Below are 25,863 nucleotides of genomic sequence, written 5' to 3'. Positions count from 1 at the left end.
ACTCTTATTATGGGTATATAATCTGAAGTTCTCACTGAAGGATTTCTGTTAAATACTGAGCTATCCTCATAAGTAAATATAGTTTTATGTAAAAAATTCAATTTTATAAACTTTGATGAATATGTCCATCTTTTAATATGATGTCAAACTATAATTATCAATCAACATGTATTTAGTTATTAGCAACCACAGGCAAAATGAGGATTTAGCTTGGTGGCAACAAACCACAAAACAGTCTGCCATGGAGGAGGTTATATAATCGAACTGGGAAGACATTACATATAGATCAGGGCTTCTCAACCCTTGGCACTACTGACATGGTGGGCTACACAATTATTTGTTGTGTGGATGGGGACTGTCCTTTACATTGCAGGATGTTTACCAGTGTCTCTGGCCTCCATCCGATTGATGCCAGGACCAAAGATCCTTCTCTTCCAATACTACTTGTGACAGTCAGACATTCCAAATGTTCCCTGGAGGAGGTAAAATCATCCCTAGCTGAGAACCACTGGTATAAATAAGGATGGTCATCTTCCATCACCATCACTACTACAGCTCCCGATCATGGAGAGCTACTCTAAGCCAGCATATGCCAAGGCATGGGCTATCATTAACTCCATTTTACAGATGAGGAAACTAAGACTTAAACAGAGATTAAGGAATTTGCCCAAGTTCACTCAGCTGCTAAGTATGGTGTCAAGAATCTAAACTTACATAGTTCAATTACACAACCCATGCCAAAGGACTTATAATAGTTAATAAGTGGCACAGAATTTCAAGAGGCTGCCATTAGCTGGTTAAGTGATTAAGGAGACTACACAGAAGCAGCTGATGTAAACTGAGTCTCAAATGATCTATGCAATTTTTAAACTCTTCATCACCATTTGGGCCAGTGTCACTCTGATTTGTCAATGTCTCTCTTAACATGTATTGCTCAGAACTGAATCAATATTCCAAAACTAATGGCCAGGCTAATACTTGAGAAAGTGAGAATGTAATCTCCCTTGATTTGAGCCCCATATTATTAGTAACAACACTGCACCATCTTCCTGAAGTAGTAAGATACCTCTTTCTTCCTGCTCTGAACGTATATTTAGAAAGTCTTTGTCTTTAGAACATGGATATACCCTCTTTGGGGGTGACCCTTCCCTATCTATTAACCTGGTTGATACTGGTCCACAGCCATTCAAATGTCTACTCCTCTACAAAGCCTCCCAGCAGCCCTCTGCACAGATGGCTGCTCCATCTTGGTCCTCTAAACCATTTTATGAAGCCCCTATCCACTGCTTGTCCTCCCATTAAATTTTCAGCCCCTCAAGGACGGGGATTATGTCACACTCATCTGTGTACCTACTGTGCCTAGCAAGAGAATACAACCCTCAGTAACTTGGAGAAAGAGGTCAAGGCTAGAGATTGGACTCTGTCAATAGCAAAAATGGCAGAGGAAAATTATAAAGGAAAACAGGGTCATCAAATGAGGAAATATTATGAGAGGAATGGAAAGGGGGATTGGTCTTTAGAAATGTCCATACAGGGGCATACTGACTGGCTCAGTTGGTAGAGCATGGGACTCTTAATCTCAAGGTCTTGAGTTTAATCCCCATGTTGGGAGTAGAGCCTAGTTAAAATAGTCCATAAAAAAGACAAAAAAAGAATGTGTAGAAAAGAAGCTTTAGTGAAGCAGTTTAATGATAATTCAAAGCCTGCTCTACAAGGATATTGAAAGTAAGTCCTCATATTCTTCATGGTCAAATGCTCAACATTAAAATTATCTTAATAAATGAAACTATGTATTACTAAAAGCATATTCTTCTACTAGAGGATAAAAATAGAAACATGGATAACATACTTACATTTTTTTCTGATAATTCAAGAGGATGACTGGGCAAAAGTTCATTTTTCACACAAGGTAGGCTGAAAAAAAAATTTAAAAAAGATTATAAATCACTCAATTGCATCTATCAACAGGTATAACTGGTATATCAATAGGTATAAAGGAATGGCACAAGGGAGTTTTTAGGAACAATGACGCTTCTGTATCTTGATTATGGCAATGGTTGCAGGGATTGATATATTTATTAAAATTCATATTACTGTGAATTATAACATAATGAGTTATGTAACACTTTTAAAAAGGTCAAATTTACTATATATGATAAATGTTTTAAAACGTATCAATTAGGGACACTTGAGTGGCTCAGTTGATTAAGTGTCTGCCTTCAGCTTAGGTCAGGATCCCAGAGTACTGGGATCAAGTCCAGAAACGGGATCCTTGCTCAGCAGGGAGCCTGCATCTCCCTCTGCTTGTGCTCTTTCTCTGACAAATAAATAAAATCTTTTTAAAAAGCAGCAATTATAGATACTAGTGGTCAATTCAGTAGGGTGAACCCTTCGAAAAACAGTGTTAAATGATGCCCTACGTCTGGAAGAAATTTAACAAAGTATGTTTAAAATTACTATTATTTGATGACATGCTTCCTATATTATATAAAAAAAATCCAGGGGCACCTGGATGGCTCAGTCAGTTGAGTGTCCAACTCTTGGTTTTAGCTCAGGTCATGATCTCGGGGTCGTGGGATTGTACCCCGCATCAGGCTCCACACTCAGTGAGGAGTCTACTTGAAGATTTGCTCCCATCCTCTGTCCCTCCCCACACTCACATGCCCCACCCTCGAATAAATAAATGAATCTTAAAAACAACTACACCTCTTCTGTTCAGGTCTATGCATATTCAATATTTAATATATTTTTAATAAATACATGCTGAACAGTATGTTTGACATTTACTAAATACCTACTATATAAGGTCATACATTATTAGAACCAGGCCACTGGTCTTTAACACTCTAGATACACAAAGAGGACTATGCTTATTGCCAAAATGGGATTTGAGAGCTGAAAAGAACCTGCAACAATCATTCATTGCATATTGTCTTTGTACAGAACATTATCCTAGAAGCAGAATTTGAAAATGGCTGTGTTCACAGCAATCTTAAAGTCTAACCAGGAAGAAAAAGGAGCATTTTAGGTGGAAAAAAATAAATATATAAGAAATCATCAGAACCTGGTTACTGACTAGTTTTATGAATTTGATTATACCATACCATAAATCAAACTATATCTCCAATTCCAAAGACTATAAACTGCATCTTTCACTAGAAAATGGAAAGACAATAATGAAGCATTAGGTCCGTCCCCAGACACCACCATTAGAATGACATTTTATTATAGTAAGACCAAAATACCTTAAAGTTACAGATAAAATTCAAAAATTCAAAACAAATGTTTACAGGGGTAGGCACTACCCTTATATGATTGAGTAGAAAAGCAGCCTGTCAATAAGTACCAGAAATTGAGACCTAAACTTATAGAAACATGGAGGGAAATCAAAGGAAGGGGTACAACTGTGTGCTGAAGCTAGAAAAGTAAAGTAACAGCAACTAACACTTACTGAGGGCGAACTAATGTCAGGTACTGTTCTAAATATTTTTCATGTATTAACTCTTTTATTTCTCAAAATGAAATTTATACTATTAACGGCCCTATTTTACAGATATAGATATTAAGACATAGAACAATTAAGTTACCTGCCTGAAGTCACACATCTAGTAAAGAGCAGAGCCAGAATCAAAACCCAGGCATCTTACTCCTGAGTAGGCTCTTAACTGCTGTGCTCTAGTTTCTCCCAGAGAATTACTCCAGTAGTTAATAAGGACACAAACGGCTCTCCAAGTTAGCAGTAGCAAAAAGAAGAACCATACCAAGTCATGCCACTGGGTACCAGCTCCTTGAAGGATGCCCTATCCAATCCTACTACTGTTAAGACTTCCTCTATTACAAAAAACATCCACTCCCACCCTCCCTAAGTCTAAGTCCCTATACTATTTGCTATGTCCCAAATTAAATATATATTTATGGTCTATCAAAATAGTTAAAGAATACTGTGAAAAAGAATTCACAGAAACATTTTATTGTAACAAAGTCAAAGTCACAATTCCCCCATATACCCTTTTCGAAGAAGATCATGACTTTCAAAAGGTCCACTTGCTGAAAGTTCAGTAACCGGAATACTGTCCTTTAACTGAGATCCAAGTCCTCTGGCATTCTACAACACAAATAAAAACACTATTAAATACAAAAAATGTTTTAAAACTCACACTGAACATCTACATAAAAAACACTGTATAAGCACTAGACAAAAAAAATAAAGTCTCTGCCCTCAAAAGGCCCACAGTCTAGACAATTATGATGAGCCTTTACATTATGGTAGAATGATTATACATGGTACATTAAATAATATCAAATTTGGGGGTAGGAAGGATTTCTGATTGATCTCTGAATACTGTCATATTGAAAGGCATTCCAGGAAAAAAGAACATGGGTAAGGGTACAAAAATATAAATAAACAAGCTATAAGCAGTTTAACATGACCAGCTAACTACATATCAAGTAAACCAAAGCTGGCAAAATGAAAAAAACAAAAAGGCTTAAACATGCAAAGAAATTCAGGTTTTTTATTCTGAAATTGATAGAGAGCCTCTGAGGGTTATGACAGGATCAGATTTACTCTCATTGGAAAGATCCCTTGCTTAGGTTGGAATGACTAGCACAGAATGAGAATAGTCGAGGACAGAATGCAATTCCTTAATGAAGAACAAGAGAATGGGATTAATAACAGGCTAGCTAGAAGGTGGTCACAGAAGCCAAGGGTAAAAAACAGAGACATTCAGAAAGTATTTGGTCTTTAGAACAGGGTACTCCCTATGAAAAATCAATCTAATCAGTACATTATAAACAAAACCAAACAAGAACAAAGACTCCCAGTATATCTGGTATTGGTTTATTATCACCCTACACATCTATACCATAAAAATTTGATCACCAAATATTTATTAAACATCTACTATGTGGCAGGTACTCCGGTAGATGCTGAAGATATACACCTACCTTCCAGGGTTTAGTCTAATGAAGATAAATTAAACAAGCAAATAAATGCAATAAACATTACAACAGGTAAAACACAAAAGCTGACTTCTAATCACTTGTTGCTCAAGTACAATATTGCTGTGATTCTGCAGGAAAATTTAAAACAGCGACAGGTAGTTTGGTATCCCCTTACACTATTCTAGGAGAAACTACTCTGAGAAACCAGCATTTTAAGTTGATTTCTTAATTTATCTGTATTTTATGTTGTCAGGTACTTTATCCTGTTCAGAGTTTCTTCAATCTACCATTCTACTTCAGGATCTCACACCTGGGTAACTTTAACAGCACTTGACTGGGTCTTGCTGTCTCTAGACTTTTCCATTTTCTACTTCCGCAACTCAAGGTTTTCCTAAAACGTACAATATCTACCACCAAGCTGTTATAAAACCTTTCACTGATTTGCCAATGTCTTCTTTGAAAAATAAATCCAACAATCTTAGCCTGGAACTCAGGAACCTACAAAACAGACCTCCCTACAGAGAAGTCAAGGTTGATCAGGAAAAGAATCTTGAACCTAATGCAACTGTCTCTAACGTACTATGTGACTATGATCAAGGCACACAATCTCTCTGGCCCCTTTTACTCATCCCTCCAGGTGCCTGAACTCTTTCCACATCTAGAGTTATATGACTGCAGCTTTCCAAATGTATCTCCTGGTACCTTCCCACATAAACATTCTCCTCTTCTCAGACTGCTTTATTATAAAGTAAGAGAAGAAAAGTTTCTTCTACAAACAAAGAAAGGGAGAATTCGGATTTCTGGGCTTTACTGTCATGATTTCACCCAATTTCCTTCTGTAAAGTATCAGGATTGGGACCTGATGTTTCTATTAAAGCAGCAGAGGAAAACAAATCTATGAGAAGTTAAGTACCACTAGACCTCAAAGTGTTTATAAGACCTCTTCACAAAGATCAGCAATATTACCAACAGAAATTTTCTAGAGTTAGATGGCCTAGTATCAGAGTCAGAGGCCGCGGCCCTTCAGGAGTCTTTCCCAAGCATCCCAATTTTAAAGTTAGAAAGATAGAAAGTGGGTGGGAGTGGGGAGGATGCACTAACAATACTGACAAACGGGGAGTAACAAACGTCTCGATTTTTCCCCCTCCAACTTCTGGCATACACAGGTTCCCCAAAATGTCTGTAAAGGTGAAAGATAAAAAGGAGACTTTATAGCTGGGTTTGTTAGCAAAGCAGTTCCGCGGCCTGGGGTGAGTGAGGAATTCGAGGGCTTTGGGCCCCCAAGGTTTGCCCCTCATGGGAAGCGTAGTCAGTCGGCGGCGCCGCAGCACACACCACTGAACAACGCTGCACTTTCAGATCTGTCCTTGCCAGCTCCGCGCCAACTATGGGGAGGGGGCCGGGGCGTGATGGGGGTCTCCCGGTTGAGAGGGCGCACATCGAGAGAAACAAGTGAAGTAAATGAAGCCGAAGCGTTGCTCGCGGGACCGGTGCCAGAGCCCAGCCCGGACGACAGCCACGAAACCCCCAACCCCGTGACTCGACAGATCATGGCGCCCGAGGCCGGCCTCATCCTCCCGCCGCCGCCGCCATCCCGGGACGAGATAGGAGGCGGCGGCCCATTTCTCCCGGGCCAGGGTCCCGAGCCCACCGGGAACTCAGGTCGCCCAGGGTCTCACTCACCATCTTCACTTGCTCTGTGAACAGCCTCTCAGCCCTGTTACCGTCAGTCGGCCCCGCCGCTCACTTCCGTTTCCGGGGTCCCCCCCCATCCGCCGGAAGTGCGTCCGTCCGGGCAAGGAAGGAAGGAGGGCGCGGGGCGCTGGGAGGGAGCCTCGCGGGTCCGTGGCTCCCACGCTTGAAGTCCCGAGGGACCCGGGGCCAAGGGCGCAGTAAGGGTGTGGGCTGGGAGGAAGGCGGGGTCGGGACGAGACGTGCCGGAGGGGAGGGAAGACGAGGACCTTCGCTTGATTAATAAACATTTGCCGTTGGTACAGTATTTGAAGATGGGCAATGTGCTTTGGTAGATGCGTCCCCTTATTTTAATACACAAGCTCGTTAAAGTGGGTACTACATTTTTCGTGAGGGTAAACGAAGCATAGGTGGGATGAGTAATTTGCAGTCTTTGAGCTAGTAAGGCAAATGTAGAACACGAGGCTTTGCCAGTTTATTTTTACAGATCATATATTAAAAACCTGCTGTGTTCAAAATCCTGTCCCAAGGCCAATAATACAGAAATGAATCTGGCTGATGTGGTTCCTGGGCTAGAGAAGCAGCGAAGTTGTTGGGGGTAGGGGGAAGGGTGACATCAAATGAAATATGGTTGATAACTACAGACATATATTGGGCTTTTTTTATAGCAACACAATTCTAAGTGCTTTACATGAACTATCTCCTTTAATCCCTTCAATCATCTTATGAAGTATGTACACTGTTGTCTCAATTTTATGGTCAAGGAAAGCAAGACAAAAGAGGTTAAATATACTGAAGAACCCATAATCCATTATCATAATATCACACTGTGTTGCCTTCCAAATATAATGTGATAAAATGGACTCATACTCTGTCACCGTATAATGGAGGTGACTTAAGGAATCCTCGGGCTGATAGTGAAAGGATAGAATGAACTCGTTTGAGGTAGGAGAATATATGAAAGAACATCACTGGCATTTGCTTAGGAAAAAAAAAAAGTGGGGAAGGAGATATGTAACGCTGAAGTTCAGAAAGTAGGGTAGAGAGTAGTGGGAGATGAGGCTGTAAGTAGATGGAGGCAAGTTTATTATGGAGGCCTCTGTGCCAGTTAAGGATGAGGCTTTAAGAAGCCATTGAAGGTTTTCTAAGGAGGGAGGGTAAGGTCAGATATGTTCTGTATATCTACAACCATGGTCCTACAACCTTGAAGTTCCAGGGTAGTCCAGATTTCAAATATTCTGCACTGTTGTCCTTATCTTCTGTCTCTCAATATCTACCTTGAGATGTGAGTTTGAATGTTTTACTTGCATCTTATTTCTTACACTCAGTTCCACCTAAGGAGAAATTTTAAAACTGCAGCTCTTAAAAAGAAATCACTTTAATGTTGATTCTTCACAATTGAGTTATTAAATTTTTGTTGAGCTTATGATTCTGGAGCTAAAGAGAAGAAAAAGCCATTTCCCTATACTTGGGATGCTTTTATTTTCCTTAGGGAATAGACATGGTAAATTAATGTGGTAAATGCTTAATAGAGAAAGGGAGTTGGATCAGGAAGTGGTTGGGAACAGGGAAAACAGGCTTTTGAGGAAGAGGAAATGTGGAAAGGCAGAGATTTGCCTAACGGCATGTTGTAATATGGACAATGAAGTTTTCCACGTGTTTGGAGTTCTGAGGGAGTAGGGGAACAAGATGAAATGAGATTGGGGGGATTGGTGGGGGTAAAATAAAGGGCCTGTATGGTGTGCTGAAGTTTGGGGCTTTTTCTTTTTTTCTTTCCTTCTCTTTCTTTTTTCTTTCTTTCTTTCTTTCTTTTTTTTTTTTTTGAGAAAATAGGCAGTAATGGAGGTCTTTTCACAAACATTAGACATTAAAAAAAATTCTGGTGGCAGCATGAAGAGTATACTGGAATTGGGAGAAACTAGGAACCAGGATACCATTTAGAGTATTGCAGTAGTCCACAGAAGAGATAGGATAGAAAGGTATCATAGCACATTGCAGAGACTTTGAGAAGCAGCGAAAAGTAGTAATGGACCTTAAGAAATACTAGAATTCATGAGGCAACCATTGGAAGGAGATCCTGCTGTGGAGACAAAAAAAGAGATGGTCAGAGAGGTAGAAAGAAAATCAAAGTGCCATCAAAGAATCCAAAGGGGAAGAGAGTGTTGAGAGGTTGAAAAGTAGTTCAAAAGAGAGGTTAGAAAGTAGTTCTAAAATAGCTTTAAAAAGTTCATAAAGTTTCAAAAATAGATCTTTAGTGACTGATGTGAAGGTAATTTCAGTAGAAAAGCAAGGAGAAAAATTGCCTTCTTTTGAGCCATATAAACACACCCATGTTTATATCTTTCTAAAAAGGTTTATTACAGCATTAACTAATACAAGTCAGTGTTGAGTGTGCTAGTTTAAAGAATTAAGTTAGATTGGATATTAGAATGGTTTAATATGTTTGCTTAGGCTCTATGGAGAATAGACTATTAGTAATTGTTAACATCTGCTATATGTCAAGCCCTATTCTTAGTTCTTGACATACTTCATTTCACTTAATCTTCAATTACTCTGTGAGGTAGGTACTACTATCAACCACATTTTACATAAGAAGCAAGCTCATGTGCGTTGTAGCCCAACAAGTACTCTATTTTACCTTACTTTTTGTTGTCTTCCTTGACTTTACTCTTAAGCTCTTCTGACAAAAATATTTGTTGAATGCATGTTGTTGAACATAGCAAAAGAAACCCATCTAGAATGCAGGGTGAGAACAGGTGAATGAAGACAGCCAGGCAACAACTCAGGCTGGTGTAAACACATGCTGAGTTGAAAAATGCCCGTGGCATTGGTTGAGTCTTCATCCCTTCAAAAGTAAAGAAAGGATGGGGTAAAGCAAATGTATGCCTTTCATTGTTTTAAAAGATTTTACTTATTTATTGAGAGAGAGAGCCTGAGCAGGGGAATGAGGGAGAGGGAACCCAGTGTGGGGTCTGATTCCAGGACCCTGAGATCATGATCTGAGCCAAAGGCAGATGCTTAACTGATTGGGCCGTCTAGGTACCCCACCAATGCATGCATTTCGAAGAACAGGTAGTTGAGTGATAAATGATCAAGCAGTAAAGTGGGGAGCAAGAAGTTGTATTGACATTTTTCTTGCTCTGTAAATTAGGGAAATTTAAGATTTGTACTACTTTGGGTGAAAGAGTAGACACCACTGGACAGGCTTTTGAGGAAAGTAGCATCGATTATGAGAAACCTAGCTTTCTTAGTTAGGGCTAAGATGTGGGAAGAGAACTTATGGCAAATTAAAAAAATACTGGGAAATCTAGTTGCAATAAACTAGGGAAGTCTAGTTGAATGATTCAGGGGACTTAGTGGCGGGCTTTCTGAAAGGAAGACCAGTGAGTAGCAGGTTCAAGGGATGAGCATTTAATGGTACCAGAGGGGTACAGGGAGTAGAGAAGTCAAGGTCGTGCCCCGTACACTACAATAACCTTTAGCACTTAGTTGTGTTTATCTATTTCCACATCTATTTCTTTTCAACAAGCTTCTGCACTCAGGGGCTATGCCTTACATATTATTGTATCTGTATCTGGCACACAGAAAGAACCAGTAAATGTTTATTGAATGAAAAATGTGGGAAAGAGCAGATAAATGGATAGTTGTGGCTAATAGGCAAGACTAGGCTGGCTCATATGGTTGGGAAATAGGTTGAGGTAGACATGGGTGATCCAAGAAAACTTATTTGAAGAACTTTCCAGAAGCATCTTCCTGGGCCTGGAGCCCAACCTTAAAGCTCAGCACTATAAGCTAAGGCCCTAAATCCTTATCTGGTTCCAATTATCCCCTTTCCCTCAGGGCTAGACTCAACAAAAACTGGCACCTTACCAAAAAGTCTACAATTCTGACATACACTAGCAGTAAGAGCCACAGATGTGTGTGTGTGATGTCCCCCGCCTTCCTCTCCCCCTCCCAGCTACAAATTCTGGCCAGTCCTGCTTGGTCTTTTTTCTTCCTGGTCTCTGACAGTTCTTAGCCATATGGATTCTTTTGAGCTCTGAAAGCAGGATGGGGGGATTTGGAGAGGGTCAGGCGACAAGGGTTGGTGACAATGGTTTTCCCTCAAGAGTTTGGTATAAAAGGATGAGAGCTCCATTTTTTTTAGAAAGATGGAAGGGAGAATTAATTAGTGTAAAAACTTTGTAAAATATATTCAAATTCTAAGGTACCTATTGTATGGCTGTGTAAGTTTCAGATACTATGTTCCCCTATGAGGTTGCGGAAGGAATTTTTGTGAAGAGGTGGTACAAATCTCAACTAATAAGAAAGTTACTATGTCGCAGAGGACCAGAAAAGAATATATAAATTATAAATAGTACACCCAACCCTTCTTTAAATGATCTAAATTCTTGCAGTGTTGGAGAAGGCTCAATGTGCTTAATTTCAGATAAATCATATTTACACATCTGTGTTTGCAAGTCCCTTCATAAGTGTTAAGGGATGGAGAAATACTTTACACCCAGTTTATTTGACAGACCCTTTTCTTTAACCCTAAGAGATGAGTGTTTCATATTTCTCTTGAAATACTTGCTGACTATGATTTCAGATGGAGTTGCTTTTAAAAGAGTGTCCTCTGAATATGAAAAGCTGGGTTTTGAGAATAAGTGCTAAAGTAGACTCTTGAATCCAGGTGTTTTGTTTTACTATTTTACATCTGCATTGCATCAGACAAAGCAGAGGTTAGCATTCCATTTTCCCTGCTTTTGTAGCCCCATTTCAGGTCTGTGCTTTTGAAAAAGTGGTTTATACTTTCATCATAAAGAGTATTTATTCATCTGTAGAGCATACAATTTTAGATTATATGCAACAAAATTTAAATTTGAGCCCCATTTCTATTACCCTTCATTTACCAGCAGCCCACATGTAGAAGCATAGAGTCATGTTAATACTAGCTAAAGAAAAATTTACTTCAGAAGGCAGATCTGTGAAAAACATCATATAGTTGCATATAGAGCCAAGTATAATATACATGTACACTGGATATTTTCGATTCAGATGCTGTTTTTGGATAATAGGGTCAATCTTCTCCATTGGCATGAATAATTGAGGGGAAGCTTTTGTATTTTTGAAAATTCAAGATTTTGATCCTTGAAGACAGTTAAAAACTGGAGGAGAGAAAGTTTACCTATATTCGAAGCATACTAGGAGGTTACCTCAAAAGCAGCTTACACTAATCTTTTTCAGAATCAGAAAGCTGATTTAGAATCTAAAAGCTAAGAAAGACAACCTGCGTCATTCTGATTGTATGGTTGGTCTATTTGAGGGTTGTTTGTTTGTTTGTTTGTTTGTTTTTCCTTATGGGAGCAATACATGCTCATTGTAGAAAATCAGAAAACACCAAAGGGCAAAAAGAATGAAATCCAGAGCAGAAAGAACCACTGGGAATGGTGTGGCTTGGAGATGTCCTTTTATATGACAAATATATTTGTTTCTTTAAAAAAAAAAAATAGATTGACTCTGTTTTCTAAGTGAGTTGGGAAGTTTTCTCTTGGCTTTTTTCATGACCATGTTTTTATTTAATGAAATATGTCATTCTGCAGCCTTAGAAAACATCCTTCCTTTACTCCTTCAAGAATGGTGAATTACACGTAGGCTATTTACTTGACATTTTTCATTCTGTCAGCATGGTAGGATGCCAAATGGCTGTTCCGAATAATTTTCAAAGGTATGTTTTTTTGATACTTTGCCAGGGAAATCATAACTCTTAAGTGCTCTGTAACCCTAACCATACAATTGGATTTATGGATAGATATTATGTTCCCTGTTTTGTTGTTTTCTTACTATTTTAGTATCAGGGATTGATGCCAAAGGCTAGTCAGCCTCATTCCATCTATTAAATTAGAATGTACAACTAAGTTTACGCAGTAGAGTATAGAAGAAAAAAAGAAGACCTGCTTGTTTATTGTTCTAGTTAGGTATTTTTACATCAGCAAGAAACAAAAGTATTACTTCTCAAATACTTCAGTAAAAGTTGCCTGACAAATAGGGTATCATGGTTAACAGAATAATTGCCTGACGCCTGGGTCATTAGGAAGAGCTCCCTGCCTTATTCCAAACCATCTTCCATAGTGCTACCAAAGATGTTTTGGCCCCTAAAATTCAAATCTATTACTTAAAGCTCTTCAATAGCTTCTTGTTGCCCACCCTACAGGGTTAATTTCAGATTCTTTAGAATAGCAAGCAGGCCTTTTGTGATCTGATTGCCAACTTCATCTCATTCTTAAATCCTTTACTGTGCTCATATTAAATCCCTTAGAATTCTTTGAAAATGTGAATTTCACCTCTCTGTAGTTTTACTCCTGTCCTCCCCTTTCCAGGAAGGCTCTAGTAGCAATGTCTCGGAGCAGGCATCACTTCCTCTACCAAACCCTTCCCTGGCTTCCTCTACAGTCCTGCTTTTCCCCTTCCAGGGAGATGAGATTTGTGCCCCATTGCATATATAGTACAGAAATCCTATCACAGCATCTATAACATATTGTTGCCCTTCTTGGTTTCACATATGCCTCTCCTTGTTAGACTTGTAAAACTTATAAACTCTATTCACCATCTTTGTTGGAGCTGATTGTATCCTTTGGTAGCTTTCATTAGGAATATTGTATAGCCTTTCAGCTGGCCTGCCTGCCTCTCCTGGCTCACCTGTTCCTTAATCCATTCAACACATCATTACCACATTCGTAGACTCAATGAACAATGGCTGCATGTTTCAAAGGTCTGGTGGTTGAGACTGGGTGAAATTAGCCCAGGGCACAGCTAGCACTGGGTCTGATTTATTTCCTACAGTAAGTATTAAGACTGCCTTGGCCCTAGCACCCTGCTGAGAGATTTCAGAAAGCAGTGGGGGAAGAGTCAGGAGTTAGGTAGGAAAGTACCCGTGAGAAACTAATGAAGAATCATGCAAGTCATAGATCCAAAAAGGTAATAGAGTGTAAAAAAACAAAACACAGTCCAGGGGATGGAGGAGGGAGAGGTGGGTTAACTAGGTTATGGGAGTACACCTGTCATGATGAGCACAGGGTGGTATATAGAAGTGTTGAATTACTAGACTGTAAACCTAAGATGAATATAACACTGTATGTTAACTAACTGGAATTAAAAATTAAAACAAAAACAAAAACAATAAAAACACTGTCCAGTGACCTTAAGTAATTGCAAAATTCTTTGGAGCTCAGAAGGACCTACAGTGTGAAGATACAAAGAGCAACAGAAGTCAAAGTCTTGTCAAAATACATTCCATGAGAACCTGAAATTACAAAATAGCGTAGTTTGTGTATGACTAATTACAATACAAAATAATTTCTTCCTTTACCACTATATTTATTAAAGGATTGTTCTGAGACGTCCTTTTCTTAAATAGATGTAAAAAGTGATTCAGAATGTGTAAATGCACATTTCTATCAACAATTAATTTTTTTTTTAATCTGACGAGTGAGAAGTGATGGCTTATTGTTACTTCAGTGTGATTCTTCCTGATTGCTGGTAAGATAAAGTAGCTTTGCATATTTATTTATTGTTTAGATTTGCATTCCTGGAAATACCTATTCACACATCCTTTGCTCCTTTTTCTATGGAGTTTTTCATCTTCCTCCTATAAATTTGTAGGTGCTCATATACTATAAATGTTAACCTTTGTCTTATGCATCTCAAATATTTTTCATAATGTGCTGTAGTATTTTTCTTTCGGTTTGGTATGTTCCAGCTATACTTTTTTTTTTTTTTAAGATTAATTTATTTATTTGTGAGAGAGAGGGTATGTGTGCAGGCATGAGTGGGAGGGGCCAAGAGAGAGGAAGAGAGAAGAAGAGAGAGAATCTCAAGCAGACTCCCTGCTTAGCTTGGAGCGCAATGAGGGCTCAGTCCTGTGACATTGAGATCAGGTCCTGAGCCAAAACCAAGAGTCAGGTGCTTAACAGCCTATGTCACCCAGGTGCCCCATACGTTTTAATAAACGTTTCTTGTCCTTTACAACTTCCTGGCTAACTGTTTCAGTTGAAAATATTTCCCTAACGCCTAGTGTGCGAATTTATTCTCGAATTTTATTCTATAATACTATTTTTCATACTTTGTTTTTAATTCATATGGAATTTATTTTTCAATATGGATTAAGAGAGAAGTCTGATTTTATTTTCCCCCAGAGGCTATATTAAAATCCTATTTACACTAAGAGACATTTTGAGATTCTCCATGCTAATGATCTAAATAGTTTTCCAAACAACAAAAGTAGCTAACACTTATTATGCCCGTCTGTGCCAAATACTGTCCTAAGCACTTTACATATTTTAGCCCATTTAATCTTGGCAGCAACATCATAGGTCAATTCTGTTATTCCACAGGAACTTCAAAATGCTTTTACCAAATTAAAAAGAAACCATTAGGATTATGATTGGGATTAGGTAAAAGTTTATACATCGATTTGGGGAAGATTCACATGCCATCTATCCTTCAATAATATTTTGTAATTTTCTTCATATGTCTTAAACCTGTCTTGTCAAACTTAGCCTTAAGTATTCTGTACTTTTACCACTATTACAGATGGAATATATGTCTTTCCATTTTTATTTCTGTCTGGCTACTCCTATCAGCATTCTTAGGGGTACCATAAGGATGGTGGGCATATTAGTTGGGTTAGGGTAAATTATGCTGCAGTGGCAACCCGAAGGTCTCAGCGGCTTGTGATGACAGTCTCCTCAAATTGCATGTCCGTCACAGGCTGACAGCAGTTTGACTTCACACCATCTTCACTCTGGGACCCAGGCTAATGGAATAACTGCTCAGCACGTTGCAACCTTGTAGTAGAGGGAAGGAAGTCAAGGTACAGCATCTCCTGGCTCTTAAAGCTTCTACAAAGAAGTGTGCCACATCCTCTACCCTCACATTCATGAGCCAAAGCAAGACATATATATGCTCATATCTGATATTGAAATGTCAGAGACCCAGAATCCTTTTACAGGAAAGGCCCCTTCAAGTCACGATGCCAATGGGATGGAAATAATATTCCAGAAGGAAGGACAGCAAATATTTTTGATCAGTAATACAAACCATCACAGTGTTTTGTTTTTAAGTTGGCAAGATTGAGAAATCCTAGAAAATAATTGTGTGATAGACATCACTGTTCAATAATCATCTCCTCTCTAAGTATGTAAAAAGATTACCATTTCTTATCTCTTAAAATTAGATAGAGCTGTGTAACTAATCCTAGACAATGAAAATGTGAGCCGAAGTCATATTTTTCATTTCTGCATGGGAACATTAAGGAGTTGGAGCATGATTCTTCAAATATCTTCCCTGCCTTGATGGTTATGGAAGTATGTATTGGTATGGAAGTACCAAAAGACCAAAGTAGCTAGAATGCTGGGCCATAATGTAGAAGATAGTTGTCCTGGGTGCTATCCAGGTGAAGGGCCTTTGCTGTTTTTAAATCACCGAGATTTAAGGGTTTGGGGGGGTTGGGTTTTTTTGTTTGTTTGTTTGTTTTACTTCAGCATAACCTAACCTATCCTGACAAATACAGCATATGGATTTTAAACATTTTAACATATATATATATGTATACACACACATTTATGCATATTGTTATATAGGACAAAGTCCTTTTGTTTAAGTAGGGGTCCACTGCTTTCAAATACCATGATATTTTTCTTGCATAAACCACATTCATAATACATCCTATATTGGATGCCTGGGTGGCTCAGTTTGATAAGCATCTGCTTTTGGCCCAGGTCGTGATCCCAGGGTCCTGGGATCAAGTCCCAGGTTGGGCCCCCTGCCCAGCAAGAAGTCAGCTTCTTCCTCTCCTTCTGCCCCTCCCCCTGCTTGTGTTCTCTCTCTCAAATAAATAAATAAAATCTTTTTTAAAAAAATATAATGCATCCTATACAATTTGCAGTTTAGATTTCTCTACCATGGGTCAAGAACTATACTTGCAGTAAAATGTAAATACAGAATCTTATAACTTCTCCCTCCTGTTTTATAATTTCACACCCAAAACAACAGCATTGTTTGTAACTTGCCTTTATTGGCTCTTTCTAAAGTTTTTTTTTTAAGATTTATTTATTAGAGAGTACAAGGTAGGGCAGGGGAGGGAGAGGGAGAGGGAAAGAGAGTACTAAGCAGCCTCCATGCTGAGTGCAGCACCTGATGTGGGACTTGAACTCAAGACCCTGAGATCAGGACCTGAGCCAAAATCGAGTTGGACGCTTAGGTGACTGTGCCACCCAGGCACCCCTTGAATCTTTCTAAAGCAGACAACTTAGTTTTCATAAAAACAATTCATTCTTTTCACATTATTGTTTGTTGGATTCAGTAATATTTATTTAAATTACTTAGTTTTAATAGCAGTACACCTGTCCTAAAAAAAAGTTTAGGGGAATACACAACTGGGTATTAGTAAGCATACAGCTCAACTAGTGAAGTGGAATACACGTTTATCTCACAAGGTGAGGGCATTTTTCCTGCCACAGGTGATAGTCTGCAAGTTCTACAAATGAAACTGAGAACTTGTGTAAATCCCGCATTTGTGCAGACGTGAATCAAGAGAGCTTCTACCATAGAGAGAACAAAGCACACACACACATTTGTATGCATATTTCTATATGTATATGTGTCTCTCTATTATATTTGTCTTGTTTCTAGCTACATTACTCAATTATCTTGTTAATTCTAGTAGGCCCTTTTTGAAAGCATATCTTGGGAGTTATACATATGTAATTATATTAGCAACAAAAAAATATTTAATTTCTTCTTTACCAAATTAATATTATTTCCCTTCCTTATCTCACTGCACTTGCTATAACCTCCAAAATAATGTTGAATAAATAATAGTAATAGTGGGTCTTCCTTTTTCTTGATTCAGTAAATATAATATTCTACATGAGCTTTCTTAAATATTTTTGTTAGATTTATTAATAGATATTTTGTGCTATTGTAACAGGTATCCTTTAAAATTAAAATTTATAGCTGCTTTTTGCTGGTATATGGAAATGCAATTAACTTTCATTTATTGATCCTATATATAGTAATCTTGATAAATTTGTTTATTATAATTTATGGTAGAGTCTTTGACTTTTTTACAGTTATTTAATTTGTAACTAATGACAATTTAGTCTCTTCCTCTCCAATTCTTATACCCCTTTGCTATTTTTCTTGATGCTCTGCAATGGCTAAAACTCCAGGATAAAGGAATTGGGAATGAAAATAGTTTATCTCCTTATCTTTGGCTTTAAAGATAAATTTTCTTTTTAAAGGAAATGCTTTTAACTTTTTTACTGTGGAGTAGTATACGTGCTGGAGTTGTTTTTGCAGATACCTTTTTTTTTTTTTTAAAGATTTTATTTGTCAGAGAGAGAGAGGGAGAGAGAGCAAGCACAGGCAGACAGAATGGCAGGCAGAGGCAGAGGGAGAAGCAGGCTCCCAGATGAGCAAGGAGCCCGATGTGGGACTCGATCCCAGGACGCTGGGATCATGACCTGAGCCAAAGGCAGCTGCTTAACCAACTGAGCCACCCAGGCGTCCCTGCAGATATCTTTTATTAGGTAAGCTAAGGATGTTCTTTTCTATGCCTTTTTGGCTACAAGTTTTTTGTTTGTTTTTATTATAAATGGCTTGTGAAATTTTTTTTAATGTTTTTCTATCTCTTTTGAAATGACCATATGATATTTCTCTTTTAATCTGTTAATGGGGTAAATTGCATTAATAAAACTCTAATGGTAGGGACGCCTGGGTGGCTCAGTTGGTTGGACGACTGCCTTCGGCTCAGGTCATGATCCTGGAGTCCCGGGATCGAGTCCCGCATCGGGCTCCCAACTCCACGGGGAGTCTGCTTCTCTCTCTGACCTTCTCCTAGCTCATGCTCTCTCTCACTGTCTCTCTCTCAAATAAATAAATAAAATCTTTAAAAAAAATAAATAAAACTCTAATGGTATAACAATCATCTACTCCTGGAGTAGACTCAATTGGTCATTATCTTTTTGTGTGTGTGTGCGTGTGTGTGTGTATACATACATATACATATATATACATATGTATACATATACATATATATATATCACTTGATACATTTGCTTATATTTTGTTGAAGATTTTTGCATCCATGATGAAGAGTGAGATTGAATTGTGAATTTTTTCTTGTTTGGTTTTGTGTATATAGTTATACTAGCCTCATAAAGTGAGTTAGGGGATGTTCATCCTTTTGTATGCCCTAAAAAATTTAAGATTAGGATGATCTCTTTGTTGAATCTTGGTAAACTTGCTTATAAAACTGCATGGATCTGGTGTTTTCTTTGTGGGAAAATTTTTGTTAATGGTTATAGTTTGGGGGATAACCAAATTATTGAACAATCGATTATAATGGTCACACTAATAATCAGAACTCCCTGGCCCTAACCAAACAGTATAGCTGTATGACTGCATACAAACTAAATATCAGACTTATTTACAACTTTAAGTTTCTTTTTTTTTAATATATATTTTATTTATTTATTTGACAGAGAGAGACACAGCGAGAGAGGGAACACAAGCAGGGGGAGTGGGAGAGGGAGAAGCAGGCTTCCCGCTGAGCAGGGAGCCCAATGAGGGGGTGATCCTGGGACCCTGGGATCATGACCTGAGCTGAAGGCAGGTGCTTAATAGCTGAACCACCCAGGTGCCTCTATAATTTTAAATTTCTTAAGTCAGCTTTGTAAATTTGTATTTTCAGAAATTTGCTTTAAATTTACTTGTTTTTAAATTTATTTAAAAATTGCTTGTAATATTTTACCTGTGTAATTGCTATTGTATTTGTGATTTCCTTTTCCATTCTTAAAATTGTATCTGTTCTCTCTTTTCATCGGTTTGCTAAGGGTTTGTCAATTTTATTCATTTCTTTTCGATGAATCCACATTTTCATTATTGATCCTTTCTATTGAATGTTTAATTTCATTAATTTTTGCTCTTTTTATTATTTCCTTTATTCTATGTTTTATTCTTTTTGTAATCTCAACTTTTCCTTTTTTATTACTATAAGTACTATAAGGTTATCACTTCCTCCATCCAGCACTTTAGCTGTTTCTCACAGGCTTTCCTATAGAATTGCTATTGTTGGTTCTAATTTTCTTATTTCATTTTGCTTTCTTTTTTGACCCATGAACAAATTAGAATTATAGTTTTAAATTTCCAAGATTTGGGGATTATTTTTTGTTATTGATTTCATTGTGGTCAGAGAATGTGTTCTACATGATAATGATTTTTTTGGCCTTGTTGAGACTTACTTTTTAAGCTAGTACCTAGTCAATTTTTATAACCGTTTCTGGGAACAGAAAGCATATTCTCCAGTTTATTGGATATAGACATCTATCTACATTTATTAGACTTGGTTTGTTTATTGTAATGGTCAAATAATCCCTATCAATACAGATATTTTTATCTTGTCAATTTCTGGCAAAGATTTATTAAAGTTTACCTCCATCATAGTGTATTTGCCAATTTCTTCTTCTTGTTTTGTCCTCTTTTACTTAAAATTTTTTGAAGCTATCTTATTAGAAGTATGTGAGTTTAGAATTGCTTACATTTTTCTAAAGAATTTGACATCCTTAGGAGGTGACAAACCTCTATCATTAGTAATGTTGTTTACTTTTACTTGTAATTTTCTGTGAACTTGTTTTACAGTGTCTCGTGTAAACGACATGTAGCAAGATTTTGCTTTCTATCTAATCTGATAAAAAGTTTGGCTCACTTACCCTTATTATTATTTTAATTATTTGAATTTCATTTCTACTGTTTTATTTTATGCATTCTATTATTCTGCCTTCCCTATATTCTTTTTTCATTTTCTTGGCTTTTTTGGTGGGGGGGATTGTTTTGTGTTTTGGCTTTTTCCTTAATCTATTTTCCCCTTTATTAGTTTGGAACTTATACCTTTGTTTCTTAATATTTTACAAAGTGTTCTATAATTTTAACATACATATGTACATGTGTAATTTAATAAAGTATGTAACTAGTAAAGTGTGTAATTTAATAAGTTTTGAAATTAGTGTTTTATCCTTCTGAACAAAGTACAGAGCTTTGAATGCCTTATTCCTGATTATCTCCTCCCAACTTACATGCTGTTTCTACCAGCATTTTAGTTGTGTATAATTTTTTTAACCTTATAATTAAGACATTACTGTTGTTAAAAAAAAAAAAAGACATTACTGTTGTTGTTTACTAAACTGATTGTCTAGATATACCCATGTGTTTATTATTTTCTTTGCTATCTGCTTTGGATCTGAGATCTTCTTTCTGGGATGAGTTTTCTTCATCCTGGAGTATATCCTGTAGAAATTCCTCTAGTGAGTGATATTAAACTTTCATTTTGTGTTTGTTGGAAAATGTTTTTATTTTGCCTTCATAGAAGATAGTTTTAATGCCTGTAGAAAGCTAGCCTGTCAATTATTTTCTCTCTGCATTTTGAAAATATCGTTCCACTGCCTTCTGGCATCCATTGTTGCCGTTGATAAGTATACCGTAAGTCTGTTTTTCCCTTGTGGGTAGTCTGTATTTTTCTCCCTGACTGCTTTAAGATTTTCTTTTTGTCTGCGTTTGTCCACAATGTGTCCTGGTATGAATGCCTTTTTATTTCTCCTGCCTTGAATTTTTGGGGCACATGGTAAATTTCATGATAAAATAGGAGGTCCACTCTAAAATGGTCATGTTTTACCCTTGCCTATCCTTAACCCCTTACACCACCACCTGCTTTGAATGCAATTGTGAGCTCATGAAGTGACAAACACAATCATGGAGAAATGGAACCCATGTCCTTGATAACCGCACTGAACACAGATTGCCTACCTCTAGACTTCATGCTAGAGGAGAAAAATAATTGTCTTTTTTGCTTAATGTCTACTCTTTAGTCTGATAATCTGTGGCCCAAAAATAATCTTAAAACATAATGATTTATTTTTCCTGTGAAATGCAACAGAACATTGTTAACAGAGTAAGTACTCAATAATGTTTTTCAAATAATCACTGATCATTTTGTATCTTGTACTTGAAGAAATCTGTTTTGTTTCTCTGCATATGTATGCCTAAATTAGTGACTAGTAAGAAAAGATTAATCACGTATTAAAAACAGCTTGTAGGGTTTCTCCTTCCATTGAAAATTTATTTGGAAATCTGTGTATATTGAGATTACTTTTTAAACTTAGTGTTGTGACTCATGTTGTCATTTAAACAGAAGTCTTAGGTCTTACAAGTAAAAGGAGGATCATTTTAAAGTTATTTCTGCTATTGGCATTTCCATATCATGCCATTCTTAAGGAGATTTGTTTTAAGTGGGGAACACTCTGAAAATATATTTGTCTCATTAGGACAAAAGTCATGCAAGTGCAGGAAAATAATTTTATTAGTTAAAATAAATGAAGAGTCTGGCTTATGGATATGTATAAAAACTGCTCTTTTGTTTGAATGCCCTGGTATAGCAACCTTTAAAAGATTGGAAATTCTGGGTTGCCTGGGTGGCTCAGTCTGCTAAGCGTCTGTCTTTGGCTCAGGTCATGATCCCAGAGGATCATGATTGAGGACTGAGTCTCGCATCGGCCTTCTTGCTCAGTGAGGAGTCTGCTTCTCCCTCTGCCTGATGCTCCCCCTACTTGTACGCACACTTTCTCTCTCTGACAAATAAATAAATAAAACCTTTAAAAAATTGGAAATTCTGTTAAAAGATCTAAGTGCTTAACTCCAAATGCTTTTTTGCCTTTTTTCTTTATAAATCTGCACATTATATTTCAAATAATCAGCACTTGATGTTTGAAAGATAACGTCCCAACTAATCACTCCAAACAGAATTTAATAATTGAACAGTTTAGAATCCCAAAATTCTTCCATGTGTATTAACTCATTGTTATTGGTGGTATTTATCCATACTTCCCATTCTTTTGCCAGTGAATAACTATTTCATTCATTCACCAAATATTTATTTAATAAAGTGTTTACTGTTAAAGTAACTAATGGCAGGGGGCGCCTGGGTGGCTCACGTGGTTAAGCAGCTGCTTTTGGCTCAGGTCATGATCCCAGGGTCCTGAGATAGAGTCCCACATCGGGCTTCCTGCTCAATGGACAGCCTGCTTCTCCCTCTACCTCTGCCTGCTACTCTGCCTACTTGTGCTCTCTATCTCTCTGTCAAATAAATAAATAAAATATTTTTAAAAAATTATGGAGTCATAATGCCTGCCAGATATGATTCTGGTCCTCAAGGAATTTCAGCCTTGGAGGGAAGCCCCTATGAATCAAATAATCAAATAAACAAAAAAATGTGGCTTCAGCAAGTGCCACAAAAGAGAAATAAATGGTTCTAATAAAGGAGATTTGAACTAGTCAGCAAGGTCAGAAAAGGCTTCTTGGGTCTGATGAGTAGAAGTTAGTTGAGTGAAGCAAGGAGAAAGTGAAAATAGACATAGGCAGGGTACTGTGAGAAAAGATATAAGAGGAAATAAGAGAGCCAGTGTGGCTAGAGCAGATGTGAAGCAGTTACAGGTGGGTACAGGCAGGAAAATGCAGGGTCTCACACACAGAGGGGGCACAATAGGATGTGGAGTAATGATGCTAAAACAAAGGGTGAGAGAGTAGCTTGAAGATGGAGAGAAGGTGTATTTGAGAGCTATTTAGAAGTCAATAATTACAAATTTGAGTGATTGGTTGTAGGAAATAAGGCAGCAGCAGATGTCAAGAATGACACAAGTTACCAACTTGTACAACTTAATGGATGTAGTAGCATTTACTCAGATATGGAACATTGGAAAGGTACCAGGTTTGGGGGGAAATTCATGAGTCCTGCATTAGACATGTTGGGTTTGAGATACCCAGAAGGAAATCCCAAGTAGACACCTGGAATACAGGCTTTTGGAGCCCAGGAGAGATCTAAATGAGAGAGATATCTGCATGTAAGTGGTAGTTTAAGCCTAGGGCTCAGGGGAGATCTTTCAAGGAGATAACACTTTAAGATTAGGAAAAGAAACTGGAGTTAAAGGGAGAGCACCAGGCGCCTGGGTGGCTCAGTGGATTAAGCCGCTGCCTTTGGCTCAGGTCATGATCTCAGGGTCCTGGGATCGAGTCCCGCATCGGGCTCTCTGCTCAGCGGGGAGCCTGCTTCCCTCTCTCTCTCTGCCTGCCTCTCTGTCTACTTGTGATCTCTCTCTGTCAAATAAATAAATAAAATCTTTAAAAAAAAAATTTAAAAAATTTTTTAAAAAGCAGTATGTTTAAAAATAAATAAATAAATAAATAAATAAATAAATAAATAAAGGGAGAGCACCTACCACCTGAGAGGACTTCTCAGAGTTCTCCACTGAAGAACTTTTAAAAGCAGAAGAAACTGAATATGAATAAGAAGTAATCTGCGGTCAAGACCCAAAACTGTTGGTGGCCAGTGTGAAATTTGGGCACACTTGACATTTCAGGAGTATCTAATATATCTTTGGTTTCATGTAACAACAGGAAACAAAACTTTTGGGTTTTACCCTGAAGTGAAATTGATAACTCTGGAAAGGTATTTGTCTTCTGGCTATGTACATCCTCTGATACAATCCTTAACTCCTCTGTCTGGATGGCCCATTTCAAGAATCATGAAATTACAATTCCTTTTTAGAAAGCCAGGAAATTGCAAACCCAGAGAGGATGGGAGACTGTCAAAGGTTATACATCAAATTAGTAGCAGAATGCTGACAGAGCCTGGCTCTCATGATTCTTAACCATTGTTCAACCCATCAGCAAATATCAAATGTCAAACAAAAATTAATAGTTATCAAACACTTTCTAAGACCGAGGTAGTGTTCTTTCCACTACACCATAACCACGGCAGATTTTGCTGTCGTTTTAGGACCCAGCAACTCAGGCTTGTGATGTGAAATACACAACCCTTGTGTCATTAGGTTTGATCTGTACTCAGAGACTAATCGTTCATTTAGGGAGAAGGAGATAAAACAGATGAAAATCAAGATGAACTGGATGATCTGGCTTGAGGGGGTTATAGATGTAAGTGGGAAAGAGAAGGGGAGAGTGGGATAGAAGGAGAGAGAGAGAGAAAATACAAAATGGGAAGGAGATTAAAGTAATCAGTCCTCATTATTCTTTTTCTTCTCTCCCCCAATCAGCTCCAAAGTCTTTTTGAAAGTAGTCATATCTTTCTAAGAAGGACCAATCTGCAAGTGAGCTCAGAGGCAGACATGCCATTGGTTGACCTGTGGGAAACCCTCATGGTCATCCAGTGCTAACTGCATTCTGGGAATACCAAATGCAGTTCTCAAGGTGAGTTTGCAGGGACAGAATGTGATTGTGTCCTGCAGTGGGACACATAGTGCCAGCATGCCAGGGAAACCCTGAACTCATATTAACCTCCTTATTTCCCTAACACGTAGACATAAGAAATTAAGGAGCTGGGCTACTGCAGGGGGTTTCTAAAGCCAAAATATACTTGAGAAGTTTGTTTCACTGCTGGATTTTCCCCTCGTTTGGTGTAGGAAATCCCACTTTAAGTTTCTGCATAAACAGAAATGTTCCAAGGGCCAGGGCAGTCACTGAAGACTCAGTAGTGTTACTATAACAGACACATGGAGCTAGAGAAACTTGCAGTCTTGCTTGGGCTTTAAAAGCGGATTCTACCATTGACCAGGTTCCTACAATCCCCATGACGGATGTGTGAGTAAGAGGATTCCACTGGTCCATGTACCTCATGATCCTTGATTGATGTAGTCCAGCCTTCTCACGGGGTCAAAATGTCACACACATTTTTAAACAATTAAAGCCGTCATATCTTAAAATAGGAGAAGCAGGAGCCTCGTTGAACATTCCCCCAGCAGCCATTTCTGTCATGAGGAAGATTGCAGCTTGACCTGCGGGTGAGGAGAATGGCTGCAGTGGGGAGTTTGGATTTCCTTCTCTTCCCACTATGTCCCTGATCATTAAAATGGGGGATCTCCACAGAGTTAAAGGTTATTTTACACAGGAAGCACATTCAGTATTAGTACAACAAATGTTTTCCTTTCTCCAGCTATAGAAGAGCTCTACTCACAGAGTCGTGATAAAGGAGAGCATCAGCCTTTTCCGCTCGGATGCCAATAAGTCTTGCACCTCAAAATTGCTGCCCTAAAAAGGATACTTGAGAAGGAGCAGATCTTTTTTTTTTTCTTTTAAAGAAAGCAACACCAGAAGCAGTCCGATTTCCTTGTACACTGAGATGCG

The 25,863-nt window shown here is 38.0% G+C and overlaps 1 protein-coding gene and 1 long non-coding RNA gene across 2 annotated transcripts in view; one reads left to right on the top strand and one right to left on the bottom strand.

The window, feature by feature from the left end:
• POMP (proteasome maturation protein) overlaps positions 1–6,764 on the bottom strand; it is a 16,396-nt gene extending 9,632 nt beyond the window's left edge. The window contains exons 1-3 of the mRNA XM_047723037.1: positions 6,628–6,764; positions 4,008–4,105; positions 1,854–1,914 (exon numbers count right to left, since the gene is read on the bottom strand). Of these exons, the coding sequence (XP_047578993.1) occupies positions 1,854–1,914; positions 4,008–4,105; positions 6,628–6,630 (162 nt within the window). The 5' untranslated portion in view covers positions 6,631–6,764. The remainder of the gene's footprint in view (positions 1–1,853; positions 1,915–4,007; positions 4,106–6,627) is intronic.
• LOC125096247 (uncharacterized) lies at positions 6,737–25,863 on the top strand. The gene is made up of 3 exons (XR_007126112.1): positions 6,737–6,836; positions 24,777–24,930; positions 25,673–25,863. It is a non-coding gene; the product is annotated as an uncharacterized LOC125096247 (long non-coding RNA).

This window comes from Lutra lutra, chromosome 3 (genome assembly GCF_902655055.1).
Source record: "Lutra lutra chromosome 3, mLutLut1.2, whole genome shotgun sequence".
NCBI lineage: Eukaryota > Metazoa > Chordata > Mammalia > Carnivora > Mustelidae > Lutra > Lutra lutra.
This window is presented reverse-complemented; position numbering and strand designations above follow the sequence as displayed.